The sequence below is a fragment of the Quercus suber genome, unplaced genomic scaffold (assembly GCF_002906115.3).
Source record: "Quercus suber isolate HL8 unplaced genomic scaffold, Cork oak 2.0 scaffold_779, whole genome shotgun sequence".
NCBI lineage: Eukaryota > Viridiplantae > Streptophyta > Magnoliopsida > Fagales > Fagaceae > Quercus > Quercus suber.
Window position 1 is genome coordinate 74,029 of NW_027070215.1, and position 13,261 is coordinate 87,289.

Consider the following 13,261-nt stretch of genomic DNA (forward strand, 5'->3'; position numbering starts at 1 on the left):
GACAGGTAGTCATCTCCTAATTTGGTTTGGGAGTTTTGTTGCTTCTTAATGTGACCTCCAGCGAAAGGCAAAACTTAATGGAGTTCTCCAACGGGGTCAGTTTGCACACATGGGCTGTTTTGGCTAAGATTTCATGTTGGGCATGGCCATGAGGGCTGAGTATTTTGGTGGGCCTCTGACCTGGTGGTTCTCTCCACTTAACCCTATCCTTTTGCTTTCTCATTGTGAGCCCTACAAAATGCACAAAGCTACCATAAATTGCCATGGATTTTTATTCCATATGGGTTTTAGTTGTTAGTAGAAATAAAATGAATCCATAAGCTTTAATAAATATTTATGATAGGTTTTGGGTATTAATTTTCATGGGCTTTAAATAACAACTTGTATAATTTCTCATAATTTTTACTATGGATTACTTTGTAAATGATATTTTCTTTGGGGCTTTTTAAATAATGACCTCCAATATTTTTTTGAGAATAATACTTACCATGGGTTTTAAATAGAGGCAATATCCATGGGTTTCAAATAAAATATGGTAACAACCACTATAATGAAATAATGTGATGTCTTCATTAGTTTTTCTATAGATAATCATAATATGCTTGTAAGCTGAATAATTATCATGAGTTTTGGAAATAGATATTATGAATGTTGTGATTTAAGATAAATAGTGACCATGAGTTCTTATATAAATTCCATGGGTTTATATTATGGTTGAAATAAATAAATCTCATAGGTCCAAAATAAATAATCATATCTTTTCATGGGCTTTTATATTAGTAACACAAATTCATAATTCTCCATGGGCATGATATATATTTGCAATGGGTTTTGGAAAAATGGATAGTGTTACGTAACATAAATAGTTACCATGATTTTATAATATGGCATGAAATAAATAAATATTATGGGTTTAAAATAAATCATAACTTTCCATGGGTTTTTATATTAGTAACACAAATTCATAATTCTCCATGGACTTGATGTATGTTTGCCATAGGTTTTGGAAAAATGAATAGTGTCACGTAACATAAATGGTTACCATGGGCTTTATAAGATAGATTTCAATAGGTTTAAGAACTTAAAACATTGTTAATCATTGGACTTTAAGTGAAATATTTATGTTATAGTATTTTGGCAAGTGTTGATAACTTTGGGCTTTTTACAAAATAGTGCCAAGTAGCTAGCTTGGACTTTTAATAATGCCAATGAGAATTGGGCTTTTGATATTTTGCCAATAAGAATTGGGCATTTGAAATATTGTCAAGCATTAGTAGCCTTGGGTTTTTTTTTTAAAAAAAAAGATGGGATGTGTGCATTGGGCTTGTAGGGCCAGCTTTGGGTTTAGTAAAAATAATGGTAATAAAATTAGATAAGATATGAGTTTTTTAGGTTTTTTGTGATAGTTTATATCATGACCCAATTTAGATAATAAGATATGAAATATTTGTGGTTAACATAATAATAGGACAAAAAATATGTGGGAAAGTCCAATAACTTGTTAGTGGTGTTTGAAAATAAATAGGTGACATTTAAATAAAATTAGGTATAAAAAAATATATATACCCCTACAATGTGGAAAAAAGAGGAGATTAGCATTGGTGTATCAGGATAGACCAATGCTAGCTGCCTCTTTGAAGGGGCAGCTAGCACTAGTGTATCCTAATACACTAATGCTAGCCCCCCATTTTCCAAATTCCCTTATAAATGCTCCCCACTTTTGAAAAAAAAAAATATTTAGAGATTTTTATGAAGAAAGAAAAGAAAAAATAATGGAAAAAAGGAGTGAAGTAGAGAGAAAAATCATAAAAAATGAGGAAATTCTAGAAAAATAGCCTTAGAAAAAAAAATTTCTCTCCTCTCTCTCTCTCTCTCTCTATGAAACCCTACACCGAAACAGCCTCATCCTTTTCTTTTTTTAATCTTTGTGGATAAGTTTTTTTGGATTGGTTAGTTTCTTAATAACTAAACTCATCCCATCCCTTTTACTGCCGTAATCATCATTTTCATATATATATATATATATATATATCTCCTCTTTACTTTGTGTATGTATCCTTTACTTTAATGTTTATATTGTTGTTGGTTATTATTATTGTGTTAGTATCCCTAGATAGGTATTGGACCCTCTCCTAGGCTATGTATGGAAAGTACCTTTAGGGGGTAGAAATCCGATTCCACCTAGGCATCTAAGGATTTTATTATTGCATTTTAGCATCTTGTCATCGCATTTACTTTCAAGCAACCCCCATTCCCTTTTAATATCTTGTCATCCCATTTAATTTCTTGCACATCTCCAATCCTCCTTTATTTTATTGTACTTATATATTTACTATATCTAGACACCTAAAAGAGAAAAGATTTTCTACTATCTCTCTTAAATGGTTTTTAAACCTCCATTAGAGCACAATATGGGTATGTCTCATAAGAGTGGTAATGGCTTAAAACTCCAATTTCTTTATGCTGAAGGATGCATAAGACTTGAAAGATATAAAAGTTATTTAAGGGAGAAATTAAAATAATAATAAAAACCTTTTAATCAACCTTTCAATATTCCAAGTTCTTTACTTTTATATCATTTAAATTCCAAGTCTTTACTTTTATGCCATTTAAATTTCAAGCTCTTTACATTTATGTCATTTAAAACCTAAAGAAAGAACAAGATGGACCTTAGGGTCATATATAGATCGAGAAGGGCTTAAGCTTACTCATTAGCACTTACAAATATTGAGAGCTAGTGGACTTTGCCTCTTTCAATGTTTTAAGAACGAACTTCCCGTTGCCTTCCACTTTAGATCATTCAATACAGAAAATTGATTCCATGCAATCATCAAGGGACACCCACAAAATATGAGAAAGAAATTGAAATGCTTAATAATGATAGTATTACAAACATATATATATATATATATATATATCTCGAATTCAACCAAATTACAGAAATTTCGCTCCAGACAACTGCAATGAGTTAAAACAAGAAAAAAAAAAGGCATCATGCGGCCCAAAATTGCCCAGAATGAACCAATTGCCTATGAAATTATTACAGCACATTATTCTTATGAATTCATATATATATATATATATATAATTTGGAAGTGGGAAATGTTCCCAGCTCCCAGACCAAACTCAACATATATAAGGTAGCTCTTTTACATTCTTGCCTTGGCAACCACAAGAGGTCCATCAACCATGTCCACAGCACCTAGCCTAGTCCATGTTTCTTTGAATTGCTCCTCAGTCACACCTGGAAAAAGATAAAAAATAAGAAGAAACATTAGCAATGTGCTTTCATATTTTACTCAGGTACATTTACATGGAAGGAATTTAGATACTTGCCTCTGCCCATTGCAGCAGTTGAAGAAATACCTCCCTGGACAGTCTTGAGGTACTTATCATAGTAGTTTGCACCAGACCATTTTTGATGAGCAAGTGTGTCAACCCCATTGTTCCTCTCCTCCCTCTGGATCCTCTCTACATAAGCCAACATTCCCCTCCTTGCATAATCCCTTGCAAAGGTGTCAGTCACAAGAGCATCGGCATGGAAACCGGCCAGAGTTATAAACTGCCAACAGTAGCCCAACTTGGCAATCATAGGAATAAACTCCTTCATTTGTTCATTGGTCATTCCCGATGCATCCCAGTTGAAAGAAGGTGAAAGATTATAAGCCATCATGATCTCCGGGTGCTTGGATTTCACCCCCTCAGCAAACTTGGTGCATTCAACCAAGTCAGGACTTGCAGTCTCCATCCAAATAAGATCAGCATGTGGAGCAAAAGCCCAGCCACGGACAACAGCCGCCATCACAGATCCTTTGAACATGTAAAAGCCTTCTCTGGTTCTAGGCAAGTCCCAATCCCAGAACAGGTTGTTGAGCCCCAATCTCTCAGCAACCTCACGCGCTTGCTCATTTGAGAGACACTTATCATAGCTAGAATAATTCGTCCACTCATATAGTCTCCTTCCCTTCTCATTCTCCCGAATGTTCATATTCTTAATGGCATCCACAACACAATCAGAGAATGTCTTCAACTGTGCCATTGATATCCATTGGTCTTCAAGAGCTTGAAGTTCAGCTCCTGTTTTACCAGCAGCCATTGCTTCTGCCAAAAGAGTAGCCAAACTTTTCCCCTTAAGGTTTGGATTTGTCACACCCAAAATGAACTGATGATCTCTTGTGTCAATATTAGTTTGGATCAAATTAGCCGCGACTGCATCAGTCCTAGCCACCAAAATTGTCTCAACTCCCATGACATCAAATTGCAACCTTGCAGCCACTAGCCTATTGATGTGTTCACTAGTGGCAACAAGTACTTTTCCAGCCATGTGGCCACATTTTTTGGTCATTGAGGACTGGTCCTCAATGTGAACTCCAGCTGCACCACGTTCCACAAAAAGCTTACAAAGCTTAACAGTTGCTGTGAAGGCACCAAATCCAGTATCCCCATCAGCTATGATTGGTTTCAAGTAATCAATATAAGGGGTTCGAGCTCTCTCTTCTCTGCTCATGCTCATTCTTGCCTCTCTTTGCTTTCTATCATGGTATTGTTGGGCAAAAAATAAATGTTCCACTTTGTTTGGGACTGTGTCATAGGGGTAGTCAGCGAGGTCTGGACCAGGTTCATTGGTGGAGGTGTGGGTGGATGAGCACTGCCAACCAGAGACATATACAGTGTCCAAGTGCTTGGCCATCATGGTCACCTGGACAGGATCAAGTGCACCAAAAGTCCTAGAGGCTGTGCCATTGGCTTGGTGGCTCTTGAGAGTTCTCCATAGTTTTTTCGCCAGTTCATTTGAACCGTAGCTTTGTCTGAGGTTTCCTCGTAGCGACACAACATCTCTAGCTGAATATGGACGCCTGGTTAGCTTGAACCTCTCCGTGTTCCACCATGCTTGCACCTCTGCAACTTCAGCTTCAAACCTTCCTTCTTCCTCCATTATCTGTTTACAAAATTAATGACTTATAATGCCATAATGATACAAGTGCTATGCCTTATTGAACACTGTATGATAGGCATTAGAATTTAATTTAAGCAAATCCAATAGAAGAAAGGCCAAGTTGTCCCTAGGGAGGTTCGCTAAGACACAGACTCCAGGTACATCTGCCTCTGCTAAGTAGGTTTACGTAAACTCTCTCCATGTACGATTTCATGCTTGTAAGCAGATAGGGAATTAATTTTTAATTCCGTAAGAAGAATATTTTATATTTCAAAGGTTTGTCGGGAATTTTGATTATTATATGAAGAAAAAGAACCAAAAAAATATTACATATACTCTGTAAAAGCACATAAGAGACTTTTTCTACTGTTGCACCTGTGTATTACTTTTACTGTTATATTTGTACCTCTTACAGTCGGGACCTAAGATTTTATCCAAAAACACATGATACAGATCATACACATAAACACAAACCCACAAACATGTTTATCCACACAATAAATCTAAAAATTTCTTTTCCAAACACAAACCCACAAATATGTTTATCCACACAATAAATCTAAAAATTTCTTTTTCAAACACAAACAAAACACAGAAGTAAGAAATGAAAGAGAGGAAAAGGGTGGATAAGAGGGATGGAATTGGTCTTGCATGTCATTTCCTGCATTCTTGATCAACGTTGTTGGGTCATGAAAGACGAGCTTGGCATCGCTAGTGTCTGTCAAAGGTGATCTTGCAAGCTGGGTGACGGTGGAGATCGGCACTAGGTGAGGTGGAGATCGGTGCTGGGTGGATTTCCTTTGCTGGGTTCGTCAAGGGTTTTGGGAGAAACAGGGCTAACCGTGACCGACAAGCATAAGAGTGAAGAAGAAAGTACAGGAAGATGTTTGGACTCGGTGAGAGGAAGAGAATGGAGGGGCGGAGAGGGGTTTGTACCATGTGTCTAAGTATTGGAGGAGAGTGATGAAAAAAAAAAAAAAAAGGAGAGAGAGAAAAGAGGATTTATGGGGAGAGAGAGGATACACGCAGCTATGCTAACCGTGAGCCTGACATGGTGCTCAGGCAGTGAGTCCCACAAACAGTACAAATTTTTGAGTTATGAGAGGTTAGAAATAGTGTGTCAAACGTGCCAAGAGTAGGAAGTTAGGGTATTTTAAGTGATAAGTGATGAATGATGAATGATGAATGATGAGAATTGAGTGATGAGTGACGAGTGAGGACATTTTTAAAACCAAACAGCCCCTTAATCTTCTAAGATACTTGGTACAAGATCTTTTGTGTTGCATATGTTTAAATGCAACTAAAGATAAGAAAATGAAAGTGTTGTTGTCAACTTTATTATTGGTTGTGTTATAGTCGGTCAATGCTTAAATTTTCAACAATCTATTGTGACTTTTTGTTTATTTTGACGATAATATTTTTTTAAAAATTGAGTTATTTTTAAAAAAATATTTTCTATAAAACTATTTTATTTATTTATATTTGATAATAATCTTAAGTAAGTTGAAAAACAATCTTTTAATCTTGATGTGAAGTAGAGTTGTTTTTCAAAAAAAAAAAAGATTATTGGTTGTGTTATTGACTTATAGTCAACAGTCTATTTAAATTTCCAACTATTTGTCACTATATGAAATATTTTGGCGTAAATACACTTTTGGTCCCTACATTTTGGGTCATTTCTCGTTTTGGTCCCTAAACTGATTTTACTCCTATGTCAGTCCCTAATTTTTCAAAATCGTTTTTAAAATAGTCCCTACCGTCAACCGGGTCACGGAATAAGCTGAGGTGGCAAACGGAAGTGCCAGGTGGCATGTTAAATCTGATGTGGCTAATAAAATAATAATAAAAAAAATTATTTGGCTTTTAAAAAATAACACATCAGCATTTTAATAATAAAAAATTCATGTCAGAAAATTTAAAAATAAAATAAAATAAAAAAACAAACCTTAAATCTCATTAAATTAAATAATTAAATTTGTATTTTTTTAATTGCTTTTAATTGTTTTTTTTTTTTTTTAAGAACATAAGAACAGGTTCTTTCTTAACAGAACTAACACAATCAAACTCAACAAATTCTAACACAATCAACACCGAATTCTACAGCAAATCAAACCCATAAACTAAAAAAAAAAAAAAAAAACTAATCTGCAACAAACCCAAAAATAGAAATTTTCTTGGGAAACAAACACAAAAAAAAAATCCAAAAAATTCAACAAAGACCCATGCCCGAATCTCCATAGCTTTTTCAGTTTAAATCTGGGTTTCGTTTGGATCCGTGATTAACCGAAGCTCCATCGGTGTTGGCGTTTTGTTTGGATCATCTTGCTTCAACGGAATCACCTCCACCGTTGCCCCACCAGCCACAACCACAAACCACAGCAGCCATAACCCAACAACCTTCCTCTTCCACCACTTCTCAATCCGCAACCACCAACCACAGCCAAACAAAAAAAACCCACGAACCACAACCCACAGCCAAAAAAAACCCATGAACCAAATCAGCCACGACCCACGGCCAAATCAGCCATGATCCATGGCAAAAAAAAAAAAAAAAACCCACGAACAATGAACCAGTCAGACCCACGAACTGATCGGAACCATCGAAGCACAGTCAGCCACGATCCACGGCCAAACCGACAGCAACACCATCGAGCACATCCTCACCCACGAATCTGACCACCATAAAGTTCAAACCCATATCATAGCCAACAAAAACCCATGAAATCAGACCCACGACCCGCCGGAGCACAACCACAAAATCAGACCCACGAATCGCCGGAGCACAACCACGAAACCACCAAGAACAATCGCAAGTCACGGGAGTGAGAGAAGGGAAATAGAAGGGTAGAGAGAGAAAGAAGAGTCAGAGTGCATGAGAGCTAGAGAGAGAGAGTGAGGGTCGAAGAGAAGAGAGGTTATGTGTGGAGAAGAGAAATTATAAGCCATGGGTTTGATTTACTGGATGTTTATGGGTTTGATTTCTTGGATTTATTGGGTTTGATTTGGGGAAGAACATGAAGCATGGAGTTCATGTCCTGGTGAAGAAGAAGAACAATGTTCTTCTGAAAAAGTTTTTTCTTTTTTTGTTTTTTATTTTAAATTTTTTCAGTTTAATATTTTTAAAATTATTTTTATTTTTTTATTAATTAAAATGTGACTTGTCATTAAAATGCTGACATGGATGCTGATGTGGTAGCCACATTAGATCTAACATGCCACCTGGCACTTCCGTTTGCCACCTCAGCTTATTCTGTAATCCGGTTGACGGTAAGGACTATTTTAAAAACGATTTTAAAAAATCAGGGACTGACATAGGAGCAAAATCAGTTTAGGGACCAAAACGAGAAATGGCCCAAAATGTAGGGACCAAAAGTGTATTTACGCCCATTATTTTTGGCTACGAGTGGCGAGTCTGTAATCTGTGAAGTTCTTGGGCCTAGTACGGACAGAAAGTATAACAGGATATTTGGGTCAAATGTCAAACATGAGCATTGTGCTGCTGGACCTGCCAGTCCAAATGCCTGGTTTCTCTTTTTGTGGATTTTGACTTGGGTAACAAATGGGTTGGCTCAAAATTGGGTTGGAGTTCACATCACATGTTGGGTTTGGGTCAGTCACCGGTCATCTTGGCAAAATTTTAGGTGTACCTAAACAAAAGATGAGGCTTTTAGAAAACTGTATGTACATAAGCAAATATGCTAATATAATATTGATATGATATTATAAAATTTTCATTGTACCAACTGATAATTAACATCCTCGTTTTGCCCTTAGAAAGAAGCGGTTTGAACGATAGTCCTATCAAGACCCGTGTGGTACATGTGATATTACCCATTACCGTCTCGTGACATGAGGTCGATGAGCCCACATCGAAGACCATTTTTTTTATTAAGCAAAAAAAAAAATGATAATTAACATTAATTTGGTAGATTTAAATGATTATAAAAATGAAGTTATACCGATTTGACAATTCAACTGAAAGAAGGATTTCTTCTCAAAAAGAAAAAAAAAGAAAAACTGAAGGAATGGATAACAAAACTTTCAGCCATATTTACCAAAAGTTAAAACATAAAAGGATGCGACAAATGGAATTTTTGACAGTGAAACCTTATAGAAGTACCCACAAAAGGACGTCAGATATCCAACGAAACATTGGAACCTAAGCTTGATGTTGATAACTTGTTGACAAGAACCAATAAAATGAGCCACTAATGTCACTAACTTGAGCACCACAGCCTATACCTAGTAGTATCATGGTCTATGACTACGACATAAGAATATTTCAAGTGCATGTTCAATCGCACTCCTAATTTGCACAATTTGTTGACTTGTGCAACTTTGAATAGTAGATATTTTCTCTCCACTACTGATTATATGGACCTATCACTTTTCGTCGATCACTCATAATCGTACAAATCAACAAGTTGTGAAATTGGATATAAGAATAGGTGTGTCCATAGACAACGTCTAGAAGACTTGGTTTGCATTGGATCCCATACAAGTTGTCAATGACAATTAAAGTTGAAAGGGTAGTAGACTGCTTGGACTTTAAACAACTCTTTTACAGATTGTCTTTCTTCATAAGATTATTCTGTTATGAATATCTAAATGCAGAAATCAGATTGTTATATAAGAAATAAATATAAGTCGTACCCCGTACCATTAGATTTCCTACTGTATGCATGTATTTATCTTTCAACGAAACAATTCCTTGCTCCCTACGGCTGTCAACTGTTGTAACGGCATGGCTAATGTGATCATGCTAACATGGAGAGTTGAAATGAATAGATAATAGATCCAGTTGTAATAATGCCTAAATAATTAATATTGCAATTCTTTAAGAAACAGACACTGAAGTCAGAGAAATATATTAAGCAATGGTTTGTCTGAATTGGTGTAAACAGTTTACTCCAGTTATACAAGGATTAAGTTTAAAATATGTATGTACAGTTGGCTTGAATATATGGTTGATGGGGCATCACTAAGCTTGTTTCTTTAACTTTTTTTTGTTCCTTTCACCGCAACCAAAGAGATTAAAATAGTTATATATATACACAATTGATAACTTCACACAGTTCGCAATTCATTGAATAGAGTAATGCAGGGTTTTTTTACAGACGTCATTGTTTAGCTCAGCAGTCTTGTAAATCCTATAAATGCATAATATGACAAAGGTAATATAAGCAGCAGATCCAAGAGGCTCATTTGGAAGTTTGAGAAGTGAACAAGAAGGTCACTAATGTCTAAGCCAAGGTAAGTTTTTCTTTCAATGACCCCCTTAGATCTTCCAGTGCATTCACCTCTAAATAACATTCCAATTTTCATTAATATTTTTAAAATTATTTTTATTTTTTTATTAATTAAAATGTGACTTGTCATTAAAATGCTGACATGGATGCTGATGTGGTAGCCACATTAGATCTAACATGCCACCTGGCACTTCCGTTTGCCACCTCAGCTTATTCTGTAACCCGGTTGACGGTAAGGACTATTTTAAAAACGATTTTGAAAAATCAGGGACTGACATAGGAGCAAAATCAGTTTAGGGACCAAAACGAGAAATGGCCCAAAATGTAGGGACCAAAAGTGTATTTACGCCTAAATATAATTAATGGTAACTTTAGACTTGTCATGAGTTGACAGAAAAGCTCGAGGCCCATTGGAGTAAGAGTCTTATTTGTTTCCTTTAGTCTCATCTCAAGCCATAAATTAAAGCCCAAATAGTTAGGTCCAAAAGGCTAACCCAATTAGATAATCAGTTTTTATTTAATAAGAGTTATTAAATAAAGTAACTACCAAGATAGTTGCTTATCAGAAAAAACCAAGGTAGTTAGAATGTACGTATGATGAAAAAAAGAAAGAAAATAGTTTTTTATTTTTCTCTCTTTAAGGAGAAGAAGAAGAACTTTCTTTGAGAATCAACGTACATAAAAACTGATTGAGAGACCACACTTCTTGGGCACCATGTGAAATTGAAATGAAGATTAAAGGTATTCTCAAGTCTTGTTTTTGAATTTCACTGCATCAAGGTACGCTTTCTATTCTTTGTTCTAAAATTCAAGGTTACATGTTATCTCTCATGAATGAAGTAGATCCATGATTGTTGCTTCCGCTGTGTGTTTTGTATGAAATGCAAAACCAGATTTTCCAACAAAGCTATTAGCCGTAATTTTCAATTGGGGGTCTAAACAAACTCTTGTATTTTTGCACAAATCTGAGCTTTCAATTTGTATCAGAGCGGGTACACTTATCGGATTTCATCATCCTAGTGTGATCCTAGACTCCTTGTTTTGCAATGGATATGGCAATGGCAAAGGCCAACATAAAGTGTAGTTCATGTGTTTGTGATAATGACTCTATGAGCATCTTTGGAGATTGTCCTAGCAATGAGCTCCTAGAGTTATTCAAGTCTAAGAAACATGCGAGGATGTTCAAAAACATGCTGAAATGTCTAGAGCTTAGGAATCATGAGCTTCATAATAACTTTTATGAGTCTAATTCCTTAATTACAAAATATAAGAGAAGGAATAGACATTTGTTAATAAACTTGATGGTCTAAAAAGAAAGCTTCACTCATCCGTGAATGATGTAAAGGAAGATGAGTCTTGCTTTGAAAATCAAGAATGTCTGTCTCATGCTTGTCTCTTTGTGCATACCGCATTGAAAGTGTTCAATTTATGTTTGTGGTATCTTAACAGTGGGTGTTCAAGGCACATGACCGGGGATAAATTACTCTTTAAAAGCCTTAAGGAGAAGGAGGATGGTTATGTGACATTTGGAGATGGCAGCCACTCATAAGTCCTAGGAAAGGGAACTATTGATATTCTAAGACTTCCTTTGTTGAGTTCTTTACATCAAAGGGCTAAAAGCAAACTTGTTGAGTATCACCCAAATAGGTGATGAAGACTTTCTAGTTCAATTTTTAAAGAATGGGTATCTAATTCTTAGTGAAGAAGGTGTGCAAGTCTTGAAGGGACTTAGGACCATCGATAATTTCTATGGCATAGTTCCCAAGCCAAATGTATCATGTCGGAGTGCTCGAGTAAATCTGCTAGAGTTATGGCACCAATGTTTTGGACATGAAAATTACAAGCAAGTGGCAAAAGTTTCAAAGCTTGAAGTTGTGATTGGTTTGCCAAAATTTGGAAAAATCGAGAAAAATGTTTGTGGCCCATGTCAATTGGGAAAACAAACTAAATCAACATATCTGAAAGTAAATGTTGTTGCTATATCTTGTCCATTGGAGTTGCTTTGATCTAATGGGTCCAATGAGAACAGAAAGCATGGGTGGAAAAAGATACATCATGTTTATGGTTGATGATTTCTCAAGGTACCCTTAGGTGGAATACCTTAGAGAAAAGTCAGAGGCATGCAAAAAGATAGAGAAAAACTATGCAAGAAGCTTCAAAACAAAAAAGGGGTTCCCATAGTCAAAATTAGAAGTGTCCATAGGAAGGAGTTTGAGAATGCTAAATTTGAAGCATTTTGCGATGAGCATGGTATCAAGAAGGAATTCTCAACCCCAAAAACTCCACAACAAAATAGGGTTGTTGTAAGGAAGACTGGGTGATCCAAGAGATGGCGAGAGTGATGCTTCTCAATAAAGACATTCCACAGAATTTTTAGGCAAAAGTGATGAACACATCATGCCACATTGGGAGTAAAATTTTCTTCCGAGCAGGAACAAAGAAAGTGTCATTTGAGATTTGGAAGGAAAAGAAACCTAAGGTGAAATACTTCTGAGTATTTGGAAGTAAATGTTTCATTCTTAATGATAGAGAGAATCTTGGGAAGTTTGATGCCAAGAGTGACAAAGGGATTTTCCTAGGATACTCTGTAAATAGCTGGGCATATAGAATGTACAACAAGCGCACAAAGACGGTGATGGAATCAATAAATGTAGTTATAAATGACACCATTCTGGAAAAGAGTGTTGGTGAGGATAGAGAAGCTCAAAGTCTTAAGAAGAATGATGGCGATGGTAACATGTCTCAAAGTGATGATGGTGAGAGACAATCACCAGAAAAGGAGTCTACTCCTACTCCATTGAGAAGGGAGACTAGATCAACTTAAGGTCATTAAGTCCACTCACTCCTCCGGAAGTTCAGCCTCCAATCTCACATGATGAAGAACTCTCCACTTTCAAGAAACCTTCGTCAAGAGTGATTCTCAATCATCCCAAAAGCAACATAATCAATGATTTGGATGAAGGACTTCGTTTAAGAAGAGGACTAAGCTATGGTGTGAATCATGTGACGTATCATTGCTACCTTGCTTAATTTGAACCAAAGAAAGTGGAAGAAGTTTTGAAAGATGTATGGGAGT

General features: G+C 36.0%; 1 protein-coding gene across 1 annotated transcript; it reads right to left on the reverse strand.

Moving 5' to 3' along the window:
• Positions 1-3,084: 3,084 nt before the first annotated feature.
• LOC112024027 (isocitrate lyase) lies at positions 3,085-4,951 on the reverse strand. Its single transcript, XM_065767150.1, has 2 exons — positions 3,337-4,951; positions 3,085-3,244 (listed from the first exon to the last, which is right to left on the reverse strand). The coding sequence occupies exons 1-2, from the start codon at positions 4,934-4,936 to the stop codon at positions 3,150-3,152; spliced, it is 1,695 nt and encodes a 564-aa protein (XP_065623222.1). The 5' UTR covers positions 4,937-4,951; the 3' UTR covers positions 3,085-3,149.
• Between the last annotated feature and the right edge of the window lie 8,310 nt (positions 4,952-13,261).

Excerpts from the sequence above, each read along its gene's own strand:
- LOC112024027 (XM_065767150.1), bottom strand. The coding sequence starts at position 4,936 with ATGGAGGAAGAAGGAAGGTTTGAAGCTGAAGTTGCAGAGGTGCAAGCA. Across the intron at positions 3,245-3,336 it reads AACTGCTGCAATGGGCAGAG|GTGTGACTGAGGAGCAATTC; the intron begins GCAAGTATCTAA and ends ATCTTTTTCCAG.